Source organism: Aulonocara sp. 'chitande type north' Nkhata Bay, linkage group LG5 (genome assembly GCF_057382095.1).
Source record: "Aulonocara sp. 'chitande type north' Nkhata Bay isolate Kocher_YH1m ecotype deep benthic linkage group LG5, A_spYH_male_GT1.1, whole genome shotgun sequence".
NCBI classification, from domain to species: Eukaryota; Metazoa; Chordata; class Actinopteri; order Cichliformes; family Cichlidae; genus Aulonocara; species Aulonocara sp. 'chitande type north' Nkhata Bay.
In genome coordinates, this window is record NC_141348.1 from 2,570,376 (window position 1) to 2,589,332 (window position 18,957).

The following is an 18,957-nucleotide window of genomic DNA, read 5'->3' on the forward strand; positions in this document are numbered from 1 at the left end:
AACTTGGATAAACTTGAATGATGTTTGGGACAAAATGTTGCTGCTGCCCTTCAGAATCTCAATATGTAATAGATATAAAGAGTTACAATATAACATACTGCATAATCTTTATATTTCACCATATATTTACAGTAAGGATAAAACCAAACTGTCCTAAATGTTAGACTACAGTTGGAAGAAGGCTCCATTGTTTGTGGGAATCATTCTGACTTTCTGAAGAACAGTTTGTGCAAACATCAGTAAAACAATCACTCTCATTGCCTGTTTATGCCCTGTCCTTATCTTCAATGTCCTGCTGCTCTGTTGCATCTTAATTGCCCCTTGGGTATAAATAAAGTCTTTCTGATTCTGATAATGAGTAAACAGTGCCAGCAGATCCACTACTTTGTTTGCTTTGAAATGTTCCTGACTCTTTAATACAACACAAAGAAGTCATTCACACAAATGCTGGCAAGAAAAGTCTTTTGATTAAGTGGGTCAGACATGAACCTCAGTCTATCTCCAACAATCATAAAGGTTTTTATGTCAATAAAATAAGGATATTATGTTGATATTTTCTGCAGAAATGGATGAAACCAGTGAAGTTCTGAGACTGAACTGTAACTTGGACTCACAAATATTTTGTAATGACCGAATAAAAGGTTGGATCCATGTGGGAAGGAGCTTTCTTCACTTTATTTTGGCCTGAAAACTGAAGGCTCTGCCTCCCATTCTACTTTTAAATACTCTAGGAACAATAAGTAGGCCTGCAGAGCGAGAGTGAAGTGCTCTAATAGGGTGATATGGTACTACAAGGTCATTAAGATAAGATGGGGCCTGATTATTTAAGACCTTGCATGTGAGGAGCAGGATTTTGAATTCACTTCTGGATTATATCAAATCTAACTTGATATCTGAGACTCGTGTATAAGTCAATTCTTTTTTTCAACTAAGAGATTAGTCATGAGCACTAAATCTAAAAAATTTACTTTAAGCTCTGACTTTATGAAGCTAAAGGGAACCAGTGGTTTGTTGGGATGTGCTGAGCTTTCTTCTGTTCCTGCTCCTGTGCGTGGGGTGTCCTGTTTCCAGCTCCGGGCAGGACTATCGGCTGATGTTGTTCCTGGAGGAAAGCCCGGCCCTCGTAGGACGAAGCATTTGGTGATGGCAGATACAGTCGGGCCATCGCTGCAGAGGAAAGGAGACCATCTAGCCAATCAAGATACCTGCCTTGCAGCTGTCAGGGGTGAGATGCAAACCAAGTTTAATGTTATTGGGAGTTTACTGGTATACTACGTATGATATTCTGATACCAGACTGACCTTTGTCATCCTTGTAGCACTGAGACAGATCATACAGACCAGTGGGACGCTACTGAAGGACGACATTCACAAGGTAAATGTGATTTAAAGTAACATAAGCGCTACAAAAGAGTGCCCAGCAGAGGGAGACACTTTCTACAGGCGTCTCCAACCATCCACAGATCAGCCTCTGCTGCAACGAGTGGCACCGAGCCGCCCGCTTTGGAAGAAGATCCGTGTTTAAGCAGACGTGATGTTTGCAGTTCTTTAAGCAACGATTTCCTCCACCCACAGTGCATTTCTAATGATCCACATGAAATATCCCAACATGTTCTAATATGTTCTTGTAGCCAGAAAAGAAATTATGTAACTTTATACACAAATTATAGTGATGCATGTTTACTTTTTTAAATAGAGAACGCCCATATCTGTGAAATTGTTGCTCAAAGTGCTGCCGAACATCATCTGTTTAAACCTTGTTCTTCTTTTAAAACTGAATTTTTCAGTGTACAGTTTAATGTGTGTTATTGTTTTAAACTAATTATTAACATTATGCATGATCATTTTACTTGACTAGCAGTTTGTTTTAAAAGATTAACATGGTTATTAATGTGTTATTAAATAGAAACAGGCAGTTTTCCTGCTTATTACACAGAACCTAGCGCAGGTAATAGAGTAGTAATAACATAGGAATTAGCACATTATTGCATTCTTGTTACCCTGCAGTTCCCACATCATTAGCTTCAGTTTGTGGACCATTATTATCCAATTGCATCAGTTTCAGTGTAATATTACTCGGCTGTAACTGTAAGTGGTGTGGTTAGCGTCGACGTGTAGTTACATGTCTCAGCAGGTCCACGTCAGGTTGTGGCGTAGGGTTAAAATGGGATACTGATTACAAGTTATGATGTAGTAAGACACGTTTCCCATCTTGTGATGATCTGCAGCTGTAAAGTAAAATGCTTTCGTTTGTTTTTTCCATCATTTAGCATTTTTGGTGTATTGCAGGAGAGACTCTTCATTTTATTGTTTTTAATAACGAACGATTACACTGTTGTGTCCTGTCGATTCCTTCAAGCGGCTCCATGAGGTGGTTCTGCCACTGTGTGTGCGCCTGCAGCAGCAGCAGTCTTGCAGCAGCAATGCATGTGAATCTGCAGGGAGCGCGAGTGGGCAGTACAGCAGTGCTCTGACTCGACGAGAACTGTACAGGTACGATCTTCATGTTAGCGATGAGCCACACATTAGTGTTCCAGTAGTGTTACGGTGCTCCTCCTGCTTTTTGTTCAGGTTGAGTTTAAATGTTCCACTGTTGACTGAAGGAATGTCCACACAGTGCTTTATTCAGACTGGACCCAGTCTGACACCACCCTAGCACCAGCACCACTGTGGGCCCCGAACTGGTCTATGTTCTGTAGATGCAAAAGTTCACTTTAGCTTCGTGTTGGACTGAAGGAGCTGTTTCACTTGTATGAATTTGAAGGTTATTGCTGGCCCTGGTCCTGGTCCCCTCACCCTGTTGGCCCCCACCTCTGACCTGTGCTGTGTCAATCCTCAGTAACGGGCGCACCGACAGGTATGCGTGTGGGCCCAAGTGGGATTCCCGAGTATACAGTGTTTTTAGCTTGTGTGTATAATTCGTTCGATAGTCTTTATGGCAATGGGGCCGCGTTCGTTCGGTTGATAATCTAGATCCTGGGTTATGTTCGCAGGCTATAGTCCCTCTAGACTGTTTGGGTTTAAATTTGGGGTTGACAAAGCTGAATTTGCATCTAAAACCGTGTGTTTGGGTTTTGCAGAGCGAGACACGTGCTCTGTATGGTGTGTTGAGTGTGAGGGAGAAGTGTCTCCCAGAGCAGAGTGAAGCAGACTGACAGAAGAAGGAGGGGCAGGCAGCCCGACTCAGAGGGGAGGAGCTGAGTGAGGTGGAGGAGCTGGGAGAGGCAGTCTGTGTGACCGCAGGGGAAAGTGTCTAAAACAGAGAGCAAAACAACAGGGGTAAAAAACTACAGCAGAACAGGAGGAATTGGGAAAGAAGGCACAGGATTATTTAAATTAGCAACAAGGGGAAATGTGTTTAAAATTAGAGAAGCAGAGTGTCAAATAATTAGGGATGAAATGATATTAAATAAATCTTTTAATACAGGTGACCACGGACCTGGTCCTCCACAAGCACATCAGCCAGAGTAAAATGATAGATTAACATAATTGGAACCACAAAGAGGCCACGTTTGGCTGAAAATTTCACATCTCCACCTCCACGTAGAAGCTTCGAGGACGGTCAATCTCTCCCTGAAGACTAAAGTGCATTAAAATTGAGTTGAAAGGTACGGCTGATGGACTTGTGGAGGTTGAGAAAGTGTCCAGACTATCGCAATAAAAAGACAGGACATACACACACACTCAAACAGAGAGACATCAAATGCTTTTTGTAGAGAAATTTGAATCCACAGCTCCACGGCATACGCAGACATTGAACTGCCTACTAACCCACACATGCAATAAAATCAGCTTGCGCTTATGAACACGTCAATTCTTTTCAGCAATATTAAAGCAGGGAAACTTAACACACACTAAATGCTGAGTTTATCCACTGCTGACAAACAACCTCTCCGGGCTGCAGGACAACAGCTTAACTTTCACAAAGCAAGAGACTGGAATGACCAACCAGTGATGAAACAATAAATTTAGTGGTTAGGATTATGAGATGTTTTCTGCTGATTGAGCAACACAAGTGATTACTGTATGAAGAAAATTCTATTTTGGTAATATTTAAATTATGCATTTCCGTTGTCCTGTGAACTTGGTGAGGTATGAGTTGGTTATATTCTTTTTTTAAAAAATAACAAGGGAGGAGAGAAGGCTGACACAGGGCCCGGCAGCTGGACCCACAACAATAACCTGAAAATGTCAACGGTGCTGCAGGAAAGCGATCTCACACAGACGGAGACGGAGGGTGCTAAACCAAAGGCCAGTTTCACAACACGGGGGAAATTCCCAGTGACGTGACGCCCATTAAACCCGGATGAAAAGTGAGGCCGAGCAAAAGAATGCTGACCTTGATAACTCTGCATTAACACTGTGCAGGGCAGTGACGGACATCAGATCTACAAACTGAGCCTACAAACATCCAGATGGTGAATTAGAGCACACAATCTGCCTTAGATTAAATTCTGACTCTCACCAAAGGCAATACAACTTTCAGGAGGAGGAAGGAGTAACACATCTATACAGACTCATCAGACCTGACAAATGAATGCTCTAACAGGGGAGTCATTACCATCATTTGACAGACGATGACATTAAAACAAAAGGCAGGAGCCTACAAGATCAGTGAGATGGAGAAATAAACAACACAGAATAGTGGACGCTGGAAAGTATGTGGCGAGAGATCAAGTTGCCCTAACAAAACCTGGTCAACTATCGTTAAAACAACCACATGGTCCTTCACATGAGAGCAGAAACAGACTCAGAAGAACATGGAAGGCCTGTACGTTGCACCCACACATGGAAGAGATGCGGAAAACTGTGAGGGAATGCAACACCTGTGACACCCTGCAGAGAAAAGACGCAAACCCAGTCATGAAATGGCACATTTGACAGTCCAGACTAGGATGGCGTTGGACATCCACTTCTCTTCTTCTTCTTGTCCTTTAGTGGGCAACCAGCGGCGGTGGTCGGCCACGCAACCAGTACGCTGCTGTAGGTGCCGCAGGTTCTCTTGCTTGACCAACGATTATCTTCCATGCTTTTCGATCTAAGGCGATGGTTCTTGCCTGCTCGAGGTCAAGTCGAAGGGCCTTCAAATCATCCTGGATTTGTTTCATCCATGTCTTTTTTGGTGCATTTCGATGCACCCTCCAATCGGTGGGGCGGGTCAACCAGAGTAGGCCATGGGGTAGCGGCTCTGGTCCATTCGACAAATGTGGCCAAACCAACGGAGTCGGCGGCGCTGGATTAGGTCGCCGATCGTCGGTTGGCTGCCGCAGCTGGTGAGGATGGTGTCATTCGAATGACGGTCGCGAAGGGAAACGCAGAGAACGCATCTAAGGCAACGCATTTAAAGTAGAATGATCATGGTTCGGTAAAGGCGGATCTTTGTCGCCAATGAGATGTTGTTCTTCTTCCAAACGCACCAGCGCAGGGAAGTGAACGCTGCCGCCGCCTGCCCACTTCTGGAGCGTATCTCCACTGATGATGCCACTTTCTTCTCCTCAACGAGGGACCCCAGATATTTAAATTGTTGGACTTGTTTGATCTGCACACCGTCGAGGTGGACGATCGCTGGTGAGCTGTTGGTGGTCAGGACTTTGGTCTTCTCGGCGTTAATCTTGAGGCCGTACGATGTGGAAGTGAGTCGCCTCGGTGTCATCTTCGGCAAAAATGGCGCTATCGTCAGTTGGACATCCTCAGGGTGGAAAAAGGGTTGGTGTGACCAAGGTGTGGTCTGGCTTGTTGTATGTACATTTCAAAATGATACAGCTCTGGATGGGCCAGTTACCAGGGCATGGAAGGATGACAGACAAATGAGGAGAAGGAATTTTCCTCTGGGTGAGTGGTTGACTGAAGCATGCAGAAAATAAAACTATTATTTTATCATTGACTGGTAACTGATTCATAATTGGCCACAATCACAGCTGTATTGACTTGTTGTGGACAAGGTCTATTTCATGTTAAAGGACTCTAATTAACAGATTGAAAAACAGTGACACTAAGGGAAGAAGATGCAGTGCTGCACTATCAGATGCCAGTGACGGTGGGGCTCAGTGATGAATCAGCTGAGCTGGACTCATGGCTGAATCAGGACATAAATCCCCTGCTGTGATCAGTGAGGGAAGGACAGTGGGGGAAAAACAGAGTTGCAAATGTGAAGTTCATGTTAACACACGGGTTTTGTTTGCAGGCAGTTCTGCGGATGCAGGCTCTGGGCGGAGCCAGGAGTTCAACAGGTTTAGGATGATAACTAAATTGATTTAACACAGGGTAGCAGAGCTGGAGCAACGACACTCGAGAGGAGAATTTCTGATGTTTTGTGAAAGATGATGTTACGAATGTTTTCTTTTAATTTACTAGTTCCGATGAATTGACACATGGAAGTGTGTCAAAAAAGGGGGAATTTCATGTTTAACATGACACAGTTTTTCCTGGGATCATTTTTGTGACTTTATTTGTGTGTTTAACAATTTTGATCACACTTGCCTGAGAAAAAGTAGATAAGAGGGGACCATCTCTAGTGGAAAGTTACTGAGACACTGTTGTTTAGACTAGAATGAGAGAGCTTCTGTAATAAAACTGTTACACCACCATTTTGAGATCCGCGGCAGTGTGTCATGCAGGACGCATCTCCCTTCTAGAAATAATGTGAAATAGTCGGGCTATATAAATGTGAAATAAAGTGTTAAATGGTCTGCTGAGCAGTGTTTTTGCCTTTCACAGGACCAGCAGATTTAAGGAAAGAGGGAAAAAATGGAGACAGGAAATGATGTCATGAAGAGCAACAGCAGGTGGTGCAGCATGAAGAATAAAAAGGTTTATCAGTGTAATCAAGGCCACTGATATCCATGACACGCTTCATGGAAACAAAGTTGTTGCTTTCAGCAGTGTCCTGTTGAGAAAGTAGGTCAGAGTAGAAAGACAGACGCCCTCTACTGGTAAGATCAGGCTTCAAACTTTCCCTTCATAAAGTAAACAGCTGGGGCTGGATCAGGTGACCCTGATTATGCTGCAGTGGCCTTATATGCAAAATATACATGAATTTCTCACAAAAAGCCTGATTTTCTAATGTGATCGTCACAGTCTGAGCTCCAGATTATCTCAGCAGCTCAGTCATATATTTGTACAAATGCACATGAAGTATTACTACACAGTCTCTGTTAGAAATGTGTTTTTCTCCTATATATGATAAATAAAGAGAGTATTACAAGGAAACTGAAGCTTTCTGTCTGTATCAGCAGGAATCAGCAGCTGAGCCTGCAGAGGACGCCAGCGCGAGCGATAACCAGCTGCCCAGCTGTGAGGACGAACCGCTCGAAGCTGTTCAAGCAGGAGACTCGACAGCAGTGGCAAACTCTGAAAACGCAACAGAAAAAATAAAGAACAAAACTAAAGAGGACGTGACAGACGTCCAATAGGAATAAAGAGAAAGCTTGATGTAAATATTAGCCTGTAGAAGGCAAACCAGTAGTGACCCTTGATGACTGCTTAGATATTGTTATTTCAATAATAATTAGTTTCTTTGTTTAATGCAGTTTGATGAAAAGTTCAAATACAGTGTAAAAGTAGTGAGCCTCGCCTCGTTTCTTTCCATTTTCCAAGGAGTCAAACTTTTCTTTTTTAATCTTTTTCCTTTGGCTGCTTTTTCTCTCACTCTTCAGTTTAGACCTTCTACCCGATAATTTCCTGAGGAATCTGGTTTGTTTACTTGGCCACATAACATTGACTAAGAATTCATTCAAGCCTCAAAAAGCTCCATACTCCAGGGATGAATCAGTTATTGAAACCGCAGCCTCCTTTGATGCGGTCTCACTTGTGTACAGCTGCAGCAGTGGAGACTGTCAGGAAACTGAACCAGCTCCAGTGATACTTGCACACTGATGGGCCGCTGCCTCAACATGTTTTAAATACAACGAGGGCCATGGACGGAGTGGAAGTAGGGCTCTTGGCTCCTTCATAGTGAGAGCACTAAGCCACAGGCACAGATATGTGGATAACACCTGGGTCAAAATCAACATGCAAGACGTAAAAGTTCACATCAACTTTGTTCTTCTGCTGTTTTAAAAAAAAGTAACAAAGTTGAAAAACTCCAGTTTTCACTGATTTCTTTGTCTTTTTTCATTTTCAGTATGTTTCTTATTCTTATTATTCCAACACATCTGCCTTCAACCTTTAGGAAGCACACAGTGTCTGATGTTTTATTTTAATTTCACTAAAACATTCTAATAAATAATTTCTAAAAATTGCTGTAACTGAAAGTGTGAAAGACTTCGGGGCTGGGCTGATGCTTCAAGATCCTAACGACGTCCCTGATGTGTGATCAGGCTGCTGCTGTTACCTCAGTGAACTGTTGTCTTCTTTGGAAATCACAAACTGACATAACTGCAACTTCACAATGCTGAACTTAGCAAAGTGTGAGGAAAAACCCCAGAACAAGACAGACGGATGTTTTCCTCGCAGCTGTTTGGAGATGATTAAAATATTCTGCAGCAGCTCCTTTTTCAGCGTCTGCCAACAGCTTCAAATATTTAGCAGCATGATATCAACTATTTAGATTGTCTGCAGTAGATACTACACCCTCAATACCCAAGAATCACCATCAGCAACTGGAAACAGCTGTGAAAGCTTTGTCGACAGCTTACACTGTTACTAAAACTGGAAGATTTAATGGAAAGTTACCATATTGTGTTCATTTCAGTAACTGTGTACAAGTGGTGAGAAAAATAGTTATCAGTTACTTTGATTGCTTCATTGCACATTTTGCTGTCAGTGTTTGTGTCCAGTTGTTCCCTGAAGGATCAGTGTACATCAGGACTCTATACAACAAGTAGGCCTGCAGTGTGAGAGCGAAGTGCTCTAATAGGGTGATATGGTACTACAAGGTCATTAAGATAAGATGGGGCCTGATTATTTAAGACCTTGTATGTGAGGAGCAGGATTTTGAATTCTGGATTTAACAGGAAGCCAATGAATGCTGCAGTGGCCTTATATGCAATATATACATGAATTGCTGCAGCATTTTGGATTAACTGAAGGCTTTTCAGTGAGTTTTTTGGACATCCTGATAATAATGAATTACAGTCGTCCAGCCTGGAAGTAATAAATGCATGAACTAGCTTTTCAGCGTCACTCTGAGACAGGATATTTCTAACTTTAGAGATGTTGCACAAATGGAAGAAAGTAGTCTTACATATTTGTTTAATATGTGTGTTGAAGGACATGTCCTGGTCAAAAATGACTCCAAGGTTCCTCACAGCGTTACTGGAGGCCAAGGTAATGCCATCCAGAGTAAGAATCTGGTTAGAGACCATATTTCTATGATTTTTGCTGCTCTGTGTTGGTACAGGGCATTGACGATGATACCAGTGGGTGGATTATATTCTCAGAAAGACATCTACTGTGAAAAGGTCTACTCTCCACTGCTGTGTAATCAATTATTGTAAATGTAAAAGTTATCAGGAAATGATCAGACAGCAGAGGGTTTTCAGGAAACACTGTTAAATGTTCAGTTTCTATGCATATGTTAAAACAAGATCTAGAGTGTGATGATGTTGAACATCCTTCCTGTGGTATGAGGGAGTGAGTCTCACTATTTTTAAATATACTGACCACAGAAGCAGAAAAGTGCTCGTCTCATGCAGAAAGGCTGAGAGAATAAATGAGTGTAGAGAGAGAGAGCAAATAAAAGGAGCTCTGCAGGCTGCAGATAGTGCAGGAGAGCCAAGCTATGTTGATCTGAGACTGCAGACATTAAAGCGGAGAGATGGTAGCTGATTAAACAAGTGCTACGAGATAATAAAAAAATGCAAAGATTGATGACAGCATAAGGCAACAAAAAAGTGTGAGAAATAAACTTGACTCTGCCTGTGAATCAGTCTTTGCTTCTCTTCCTCCTTCCATCTCCTCATCTGAGCTACAGCTCTCCACTTGCTGTCCATCTGAGAACAAGGCGCAATTTGCTTTTGCATTAATCTAATATTTAATTGTCCACACTTAAAAACTCTTGCACCTAATCCACAATAAAGTGATGACAGAAAATGTTATAGAAGCATCTTTACGAGGCATGTCTGGACTGTGTTATATCATGAGTAGTAATTTTTAAAAATCTATATACATAAAACACACACACGTACAACAGTGACATTTTAGACCTTCTTCAGAATACTGTATATACTGTGAGCAGACGTTTCCATCATGGTACTGATCCAGAATCCTTCCCTTATTATTATTCCTACTGCTATAATAATAAAGTAAGAAGAATACAAAAATAAATAATGAGATGAGATGTTCATACTTTTCCTTACTTCCTATGTAAAGGCCAACATAAATCACTCATCTCACAGGAGGCTCTTTACCAGTAACGTCTTTTTATTATTGTAGAGTCTGTATGCAGCAACAGACTGAAGTGACTGTTGTTGGGATTATATGAGGTATAAATAAAATTAAATTGTGTTGAAATTTTTTGCATTCCAAAGGCCTTAATGTTCCCTGTCTGTGTGTGTAGGTGTGTATCCGTGTGTTAAGATGAAAAGTGCTACAATAATGTAACACAGTCCAGATGTGTTTTGCTCCTACAGCTCCAAATCCCTGGCATTTCCGGGCACAGTTATCTAAACTGCAATGTTCCCACTACTTGTTTATGTGACTGAGAAAACCCACACGCCCAAGCAGTCCTTGGACCACGTGTACACTGTGATCACGCCAGCATCGAATCCAATGGATGGCTCTCCTCTCTCTCCCTCACTGCTCCTCTCTCTCCCTCTCTCTCCCTCTTTGTGCTAACAATCAAGCCAAACACCAACATCATCAAATATACAGTTGAAACCAGATGTTTACATACTCTTCAGATAACACTTTAAAAATTGTAAAACATTAAATCAGACTGTGTCATGTGTCACGGCTGGGGCAGCAGTCCTGTGGTGAAGGAGGGGCCAGATGGTTTTACTCCAGGTCCAGATGTTTTTACTCCAGGTCCAGATGGTTTTACTCCAGGTCCAGATGGTTTGCTTGCAGATCTAACTAAATGAAACCACATCCCACTTTTAAAGACAGTAGAAGGCGATCTGGCTAGAAATCTCTCCCATATCACTCATGGGAAGGGTTGCTGTTATAAAAATGATGGTCTTGCCAAAATAAACTATTTATTTTCAGTGATCCCAAGTAAGCCATCACAAGATTGGTGCAGATCTCTAAACTGATATATTTCTAAATTCCTTTGGAAAGATAAACCCCCGCGTATCAGCTTAAAAACATTACAAAGGACCAAGGCAAACTTTAATCACTACTTTTTAGCCAACAGGCTTCAGTTCATCTCTAGATGGTTAAAACACACCTTCTTAGATGAACCCTGGATACATGTAGAACAGCACTATGTAATAATCTAGAAATGTCATATATACACTTATCAGCTCAAACATCAAATGATATGAATGCTTCAAAAGCGTCAACATCAGCTCTTCTCTGACAGCATGGTGGGAGTTTCTAAAATTAACAGTCTTCATTAATCCCATGCAAACGTTCACCTGGAACAATCCGGACATATTACAAAGCAATAATATGATCAACTTGCCAGATGCGGGGCTTTGGGTTTGTTTTGTTTTTTGTTGTTTTTTTCTTCCCCCTTTTCTCACTATCTCTTCTCCCCTCTGTCTGTTCCGCCTGTAACAACTGAAAATAAAATAAATACATAATTATAATAAAGGTCAATCAAATGGACCAATATGGCGACGCCATGATGATCCACTTGGAAAAGTAAATCTGCTTGGCATCTTTCTTGGCCTTCAGACAACAATTCTGATGGCAAAAGACGGGACAGGCAAAAACAAAAAGAAAGAAAGAAGGACCCAAGTTGCAGTCAGTGGCAGTGATGCGAGTGAGTTTATTTACAGTGAACGACAATGAACAAAACTAAAACATAAACTGTGAACAACTAAAGAACAAACCTGGAACCATACAAACACGGGATGAAGGGCAGAAAGACGCTGTTGGGCAGAGCGACACAGAAATTACACCAGGTTACATAAGAATTAACACAAAACACAAGGGGACACCAAAATGAAACACAAAACGTTGGGTCTAACCACCCAGGACCATGACAACATGTTAATTTTTTTAGTTTGATAAATATAAAAAACATATTTGTTAAATTTAAGAGTAAAGAGAGATGGTATTTAAAATTGAGCCACACTTACAATGCTGTGATCCAGAACTCCAAATACATCAGGAAGTGACATCACTGAAGTCTTTTGGACAACAGCACCACAGAGACAGGCAAGTTGCTCCCATCTTTTCTTTTCTTTTAGTCATTTATCTTGTGATATTGTGGTCGTCAAACTCAGTGACTCAACACCGTCACATGAAAAAATGAAAATGGTTTTTTTAGTTCATGAATATATGGTGATTTTGAATTTCATGCATGCCATGTGCTCTCTGTCTGGTACTCACTACATTGAGCAGTGGCCAGTTTGTGCAAAAATCTCAACCCTGTTATGTTTTTGATTGTAACGGGGTTGAGATTTTAATACCTTGGTTGTTAAGTTATCCAATTATTTAAATTAATTATTATTATATTCAATCAACATTCTTATACTGCATGCATGCTGAATGTGATTTATGTTCCATGTTAAGAATGCGAGTAAGATGGCACCAACAACAGCAGCAGAAAGGCAAAGGAAGTATCGGGAACGCCTTAAAGCTGATCCTGAAAGAAGGGAGAGAAACCTGCAGAGTGAGCTGAGAGATGGAGAAAGAATGAAGAGGCAGGGAAGAAGAAAGCAATTAATGAACTGAGTAAAAGAGAACAGCGTAAGAAAAGACAAATGTGGAGAGCAGCTTAGGTTAAGGCAATGGGTAGTTAACAGTGTTACAGTGAAAATGTCCTTTTAGAAACAGGGAGGGCAGGAGGAAAAAGGCTTTAACTTTCCACACAAAAATCAACTTTAATTGCTTTGCTTTGTGGGCAACGTCTGGTGGCTCGGAAAAAGTACAGAGCTGAAAAAAATAAGCTCAAGAGGCAAATAGTGGAACTCCAGGAGAAACTTGAAAAAGAAAGGAAAAGCAAAGAAAAATACAAAAAAGGTGCCAACGTTCAAAGAAATCTTTGGATTCACCACAGTCGAAAATAACACGATTCACTTCAAATTGCCCTGTTAACCCACAAATTAAAAAAAAACCTTACTTTTCCATGAATCACTGATTGAAGATATTAGGAATAAATACAAAAAAGCCACCAAGAACAGAGAAAGGCAGCTGACTGCCGAAGTCACGACAGGGAGAATTATAAAAAAATTACAGGTTGCAAAAGTTTGTGCAAGTGACTCCCTCGGATTTTCAAACAAGAGTTTCAGACATCATGACAGTCTTCATTTTGAAAGAAACAGGACCAGCAGGTTCACTGAAGACTTAAAAAGAAGAATCAAGGCGTTCAATCTCAAGAATGACGCGAGTAGAATGACCACAGGAACCAAACAAACACTCACAAAGGACAAATTAAAAATGCAGAAGAGGTTCCTGATGGACACGATGGAAAATATCCACAGAAGGTTTTTGGCGGAAAACCCAGACCAGATGATATCCTATTCCCTTTTCTGTCATCTTCGCCCCTTTTGGGTTGTGAATCCAACACTCTCTGAACGTGACACATGCATGTGTAAGTTGCATGAAAATCTCAGCTTCCTGGCAGTGAAGCTTGAGACTGCCAACATTGAAGAACTGATAGAGAAGGTTTGCTGCAACTCATCCAGCAAGAGTTGCATGTATGGAGAGTGTGTCCATTGCAAGGACAAAACTGTCCACACGACAACCGCATACAACAGCACCGCAAACACACCACTGACCCAGTGGGTAATAGAGGAGAAGGAGATACACAAAAAGGGAGAAAAGGCAACTGTCAAGGTGACAGTCAGGAAGTCTGTGAGGGCCAGTGTTGGTCAAGTTACTTGAAAAAAGTAATCAGTAACTAATTACTGATTACTCCCCCCAAAAAGTAATCCCGTTACTTTACTGATTACTTATTTTCAAAAGTAATTAATTACTTAGTTACTTAGTTACTTAGTTACTTTTTAAAAACACGATTTACAACCTGAAGAGGTGATAAAGTGATAGATCTTTCAGCCCAATTCTACTTTTTCTACATAATCCATCATACAAAATGTAATCAAATGGAAAAGTCTCTTTTTTTAACTTGTTTTATCAGTTTTAATCTTTTAACTTTATGCATCAAGCAAAACATTTAATTATATGCAACATTCTCTGACTTGAATAAATTAGTTTAACATTTAAACCTATTTTCTACACATTCCAGCACATAAAATAAAATATTTTTTGTGTTTTCACTCACTCTTTCAAACAGATGCAAGTAAAACACAGCAGAAAATAAATAAAGTCAAAGACTCAGCGGTCCTTTTGCTCTATTTTCACCTGTAAAGCAGGAGCAGGGTAGGCGGAGGGTTACCCTGGTGTAGGTGTGCTGCGGTCAGTTGAAGAATCCGCGCGAGTGTCTCTGTGAGTTTCCCATCACGTCGTAGCTACTCGGTGCTTGCTCGGAAGTTTAGGGGTTTTTTTCGCTGTAAAAAGAAGTTTTGTTCCCATGCACGATGGACGCTAATGTTTTTGTCACTTTTTATGGAATCAAACTCAAAGTAAGGTCAGTACTTCCACACTTTAAACGCTGCACGCTCATACTCTCTCCCGCACTCGATATATTATCCATTGTTGATCTGCACACAGCTGCTGTCACCAACGTCGCACTTGCTTACGTCACTGTCATGAGACATTCTCGCAAAAAAATCACGGTTTTAGTAACGCAGTAACGCAGCGTTCCTACGGGAAAGTAACGGTAATCTAATTACCGATTTTGCAATAGTAATCCCTTACTTTACTCGTTACTTGAAAAAAGTAATCAGATTACAGTAACGCGTTACAAGTAACGCGTTACTGCCCATCTCTGGTGAGGGCACACAAAAGGACCTCACTGAGCTCCTCCGCAGCTTTGTAAGGAAATTTAAATGCATCACTTTATTATCACGCAGCAAGGTCAAGGTCAAATTTATTTATATAGCACATTTCAAACAGCCGATGCTGCAGAAAGTGCTTAACAATATAAAAATGGTATTAAAAAGCAACAATGTAATACAATAATAACAATAAAAAACAATAAAAGGACAGTAAAAGAATTAAAACAATAACTAAACTAATTCAAATAAGACCAAAATGCTTGGGTCATAGTGTGTTAAAAGCCAGGGCATAGAAATGTGTCTTTAGTAAAGATTTAAATTGCTCAAGTGTTTGTGCAGATCTAATATTTAAGGGGAGACTATTCCAAAGTCTGGGACCTGCCACAGAGAAGGATCTATCACCACGGGGTTTGAGGTTAGTCCGTGGGATGGACAGCATTAGTTTTAAGCTAGACCTTGTGGTTTTTCCTGGAGCATATAGGCAGAGAGGAGCTCAGACAGGTAAGGAGGGGCTCGGGCATTAAGTGACTTAAAAACAAAAAGTAAAAGTTTAAATTGGATCCTGTAGGAGACAGGAAGCCAGTGTAAAGAAGCTAAAACTGGGGTTATATGCTCTCTCTGTTTGGTACCAGTTAGCAGGCGAGCAGCAGCATTTTGAACCATCTGAAGACGATGGATGGAGGCCTGATCTAGACCATAATACAATGAATTGCAGTAGTCCAATCTGCAAGTAAGAAAAAGGTGAATAACACGCTCAAAGACGTTAGCCGGAAGGTATGGCTTTACCTTGGCTAGCTGTCTTAACTGAAAAAAACAGGACTGAACTACTGCACTCACCTGCTTATTCAATTTAAAAGAACCATCAATGTAGACACCGAGGTTTTTTACATGTGTTTTACAATACGAGGAAACGGTGCCCAGAGTGCTGTCGATATGATTAAAGTTGCCAAAAATGACAACCTCAGTTTTATTTTCATTTAGCTTTAAAAAATTTAATGACAACCACTGTTTGACATCATCCAGGCAGCGTAATAAGAGCTGCGGATGGTCTGACCCTGCTTTTAAAGGTAGATAAATCTGCAAATCATCAGCAAAACAATGAAATGAAATGCTGTACCGCGAGAAGATGGAGCCCAATGGCAAAAAATAGAGTGCGAACAGGGCAGGACCCAAAATAGAGCCTTGAGGTACACCGTATTTAAGAGGGGCTATTTTGGAGTTGTGGGTGGCCATATTGACATAAAAAAACCTTTCTGACAAATAGGAACGAAACCACTGTAGTGCAGATCCTTTTAGGCCAGCATGAAATTCTAGCCGTGATAACAGGATGTCATGGTCGACCGTGTCAAAAGCTGCTGACAAGTCCAACAATAAAAGGGCAGCAGGGCTGCCAGAGTCCAGAGTGAAAAGAATATCGTTAAAAATCCTTAAAAGTGCCGTCTCAGTGCTATGTAGTGATTTAAAACCAGATTGAAATTTTTCAGAGATCATATTAAAATTAAGGTGTGCCTGCAACTGTAGGTAGACCACTTTCTCCAAGACTTTAGATAGAAAAGGAAGCTTTGAGATAGGCCTGTAGTTGGACAGAACAGTTGGGTCCAGGTTTTGTTTTTTAAGAAGAGGCTGAACTACAGCTTGTTTAAAGCATGATGGGACGCAGCCTGTAGCAAGGGACGTATCAATTAATCTCAGGATAAAAGGCCCAACAGTATTAAAAGTGCTTTTAAGCAAGCTCGGGGGGAGACAATCAGAGGGGCAGTGTGATGATCTTAGGTTACTAACTACCGCGGTCAAGTCCTTAAGGGAGACAGGATCAAACTGCTCTAAGACAACTGAGCACACAGGAGAAGGACTCTGATCTGAGGCAGCAGACAACGAGACAAGATCCTATCAATCCTAATTGATAGGATCTTGTCATTAAAAAATGCTAAAAAATCATCACACATACTTGGTGAAGAAGTGACTCCAGAATTATCACATAAACTAAGAAAGTGATTAAGAACGTTAAAAAGTACCTGAGGCCTGTGACTGTTTGTTGACACTAAGTTTGAGACAAACTGTGTCTTTGCAGTTTTTACAGCTTCTTGGTGAGCAGAAGGACAGAAAGTCCTTAAAATCTGTAGAGAAACATACAATCTGTCCTTTTTCCATCTCCTTTCAGCGCGTCTGTAGTCACGTCTGAGGGAGCGCGTATGTTCATTCAACCACGGCTCTGATAAATGCTTAGCGCGCACAGTCCAGCAGTATGCCTTCTGCCGTGAGCTGAAGAACAACATGTCAGGGGAGGAGGCTTTGATACATGTTGACTTCTCAGAAAACTACAGCTGTAAATACAGTTCTCAAGCTCAGGTGGTCCACTTTGGGGCTTCACATCAGCAGGCCACCGTTCATACTGGTGTGTTGTATGTTGGTGGGCTCTCAGAGCCTGTGTGCTTTAGCACCATCTCCCCCAGTAGACATAAAGGCCCTCCAGCAATATGGCAGCACCTAAATCCTGTGCTAGATTACCTTCAAGGGCAACATCCACAAGTGTCTGTGCTGCACTTTTTAAGCGGCGGACCCTGTACGCAATACAAACAACGAGGAAACTTCTACCTTTTCACTACAGAACTGGACATAAGAGGATTCAAGGCTGGTTCTTGGAATTTTTTCGAGGCTAGTCATGTAAAAGGAGCACCAGATGGTGTCGGGGGAGCCTTAAAAAGAGCAGCTGACATGATGGTAGCAAAGGGCCATGACATCCCAGATGCAGAAGAGTTATTCAGGGCCTTGTCTGAAACAAACACAAGTGTGAAACTGTTCTTTGTGAAAAGTGAAGATGTTGAGGAAGCTATGGAGAAAATGCCGAAGCAGATATCAGCTGTTCCTGGAACCGTGAGAATTCACCAGGTCGTTACTGTAGCTCCAGGAGAACTGATGGTTTGTGATGTAAGCTGCATGTGCACAACACAGAAGCAGTTTAACGGCAAGTGCTTCAACACCCAGTGTTTCATTTTTGGCCAGAAGATAGAACCGGCTGTGTCACAGACAGGCAGTGGGGGGGATCCAGGAAAAGAAATCCAGTGGGAAAGTCCAGAGCTGATTGGTAAATGGTGTATTCTCAGATATGACGATGATTTGTATCCAGGCATCATTCTAAACATACAAACAACACAAGTCCAGGTCAAATGCATGCATCGTGTTGGGTCAAACCGATTCTTCTGGCTGCATCAGGATCATATCCTCTGGTACCTGTTTGATGATTTGTTTGAACTCATTCCACCCACACAGGCTGTGACAAGGCGCCATGTGGAAGTCTTGAAAGAGGTGTGGAACTGACTCACAAGATGAATTCATGAAACAAACGGCACATTCATGCATATATACAGACACACACACTGATGCAGGCACACACATGCAAAAACACTCTGACACAGACACAGGCGCTGATACAGACAGACACACTGAAATCGTTAACTGATTATTATTGTTATTAGTTCAACCAGTTCAACAAGTTTAATTGTTACCGGAGCAAGGATGAGGTGACTTTTAGCACCTCATCAGCACTTATGCCTAGACACACACACCCACACTCACACACACCCACACTCACACGCACGCGCGCGCACACACACATTATGTTACATTTGAGCAATTCACTTTGCAATGTTTGTTAGTTGTAAATATGCTGTTGTGGTTGTTTTTACTTTAGATTATAGTTTTTTCTGATGGCTTGAGCACATTTTTTGTAACTATTGGCTATTTTTGCAAAACTCTACACACAAATAAGAAAACTCTTCACCCAATCAGCAAAACATTGTAGTTTCCCTGTAAAAGCGAATAACCCTTGCTTAACTCTCCACACCTTTGTAAAAATGGTATTTTCGTATCCAACAGTTAACACAAGCCATCATATTAATAAGCACACAATGCACCAACTAAACAAATCAAATCACTTTTATTGTCACATCACATGTGCAGGTACTTTGGTACAGTACATGTGAGTGAAATTCTTGTGTGCGAGCTTCACA

General features: G+C 41.4%; 1 protein-coding gene and 1 pseudogene across 1 annotated transcript; both read left to right on the forward strand.

Annotated features, from left to right (window-relative positions):
* Positions 1-984: 984 nt before the first annotated feature.
* Positions 985-2,949, forward strand: LOC147329655 (proline-, glutamic acid- and leucine-rich protein 1-like). The gene is made up of 4 exons (XM_086294125.1): positions 985-1,225; positions 1,319-1,374; positions 2,359-2,492; positions 2,764-2,949. Exons 1-4 carry the CDS (start codon positions 985-987, stop codon positions 2,915-2,917), a joined length of 585 nt encoding a protein of 194 aa, XP_086150251.1. The 3' UTR covers positions 2,918-2,949.
* A 10,688-nt stretch (positions 2,950-13,637) lies between these two features.
* LOC147329656 (uncharacterized) lies at positions 13,638-18,277 on the forward strand (annotated as a pseudogene).
* The last annotated feature ends 680 nt before the right edge of the window (positions 18,278-18,957 follow it).

Excerpts from the sequence above, each read along its gene's own strand:
- LOC147329655 (XM_086294125.1), top strand. The coding sequence starts at position 985 with ATGAAGCTAAAGGGAACCAGTGGTTTGTTGGGATGTGCTGAGCTTTCT. Across the intron at positions 1,226-1,318 it reads CTGCCTTGCAGCTGTCAGGG|CACTGAGACAGATCATACAG; the intron begins GTGAGATGCAAA and ends TCATCCTTGTAG. Across the intron at positions 1,375-2,358 it reads TGAAGGACGACATTCACAAG|CGGCTCCATGAGGTGGTTCT; the intron begins GTAAATGTGATT and ends GATTCCTTCAAG.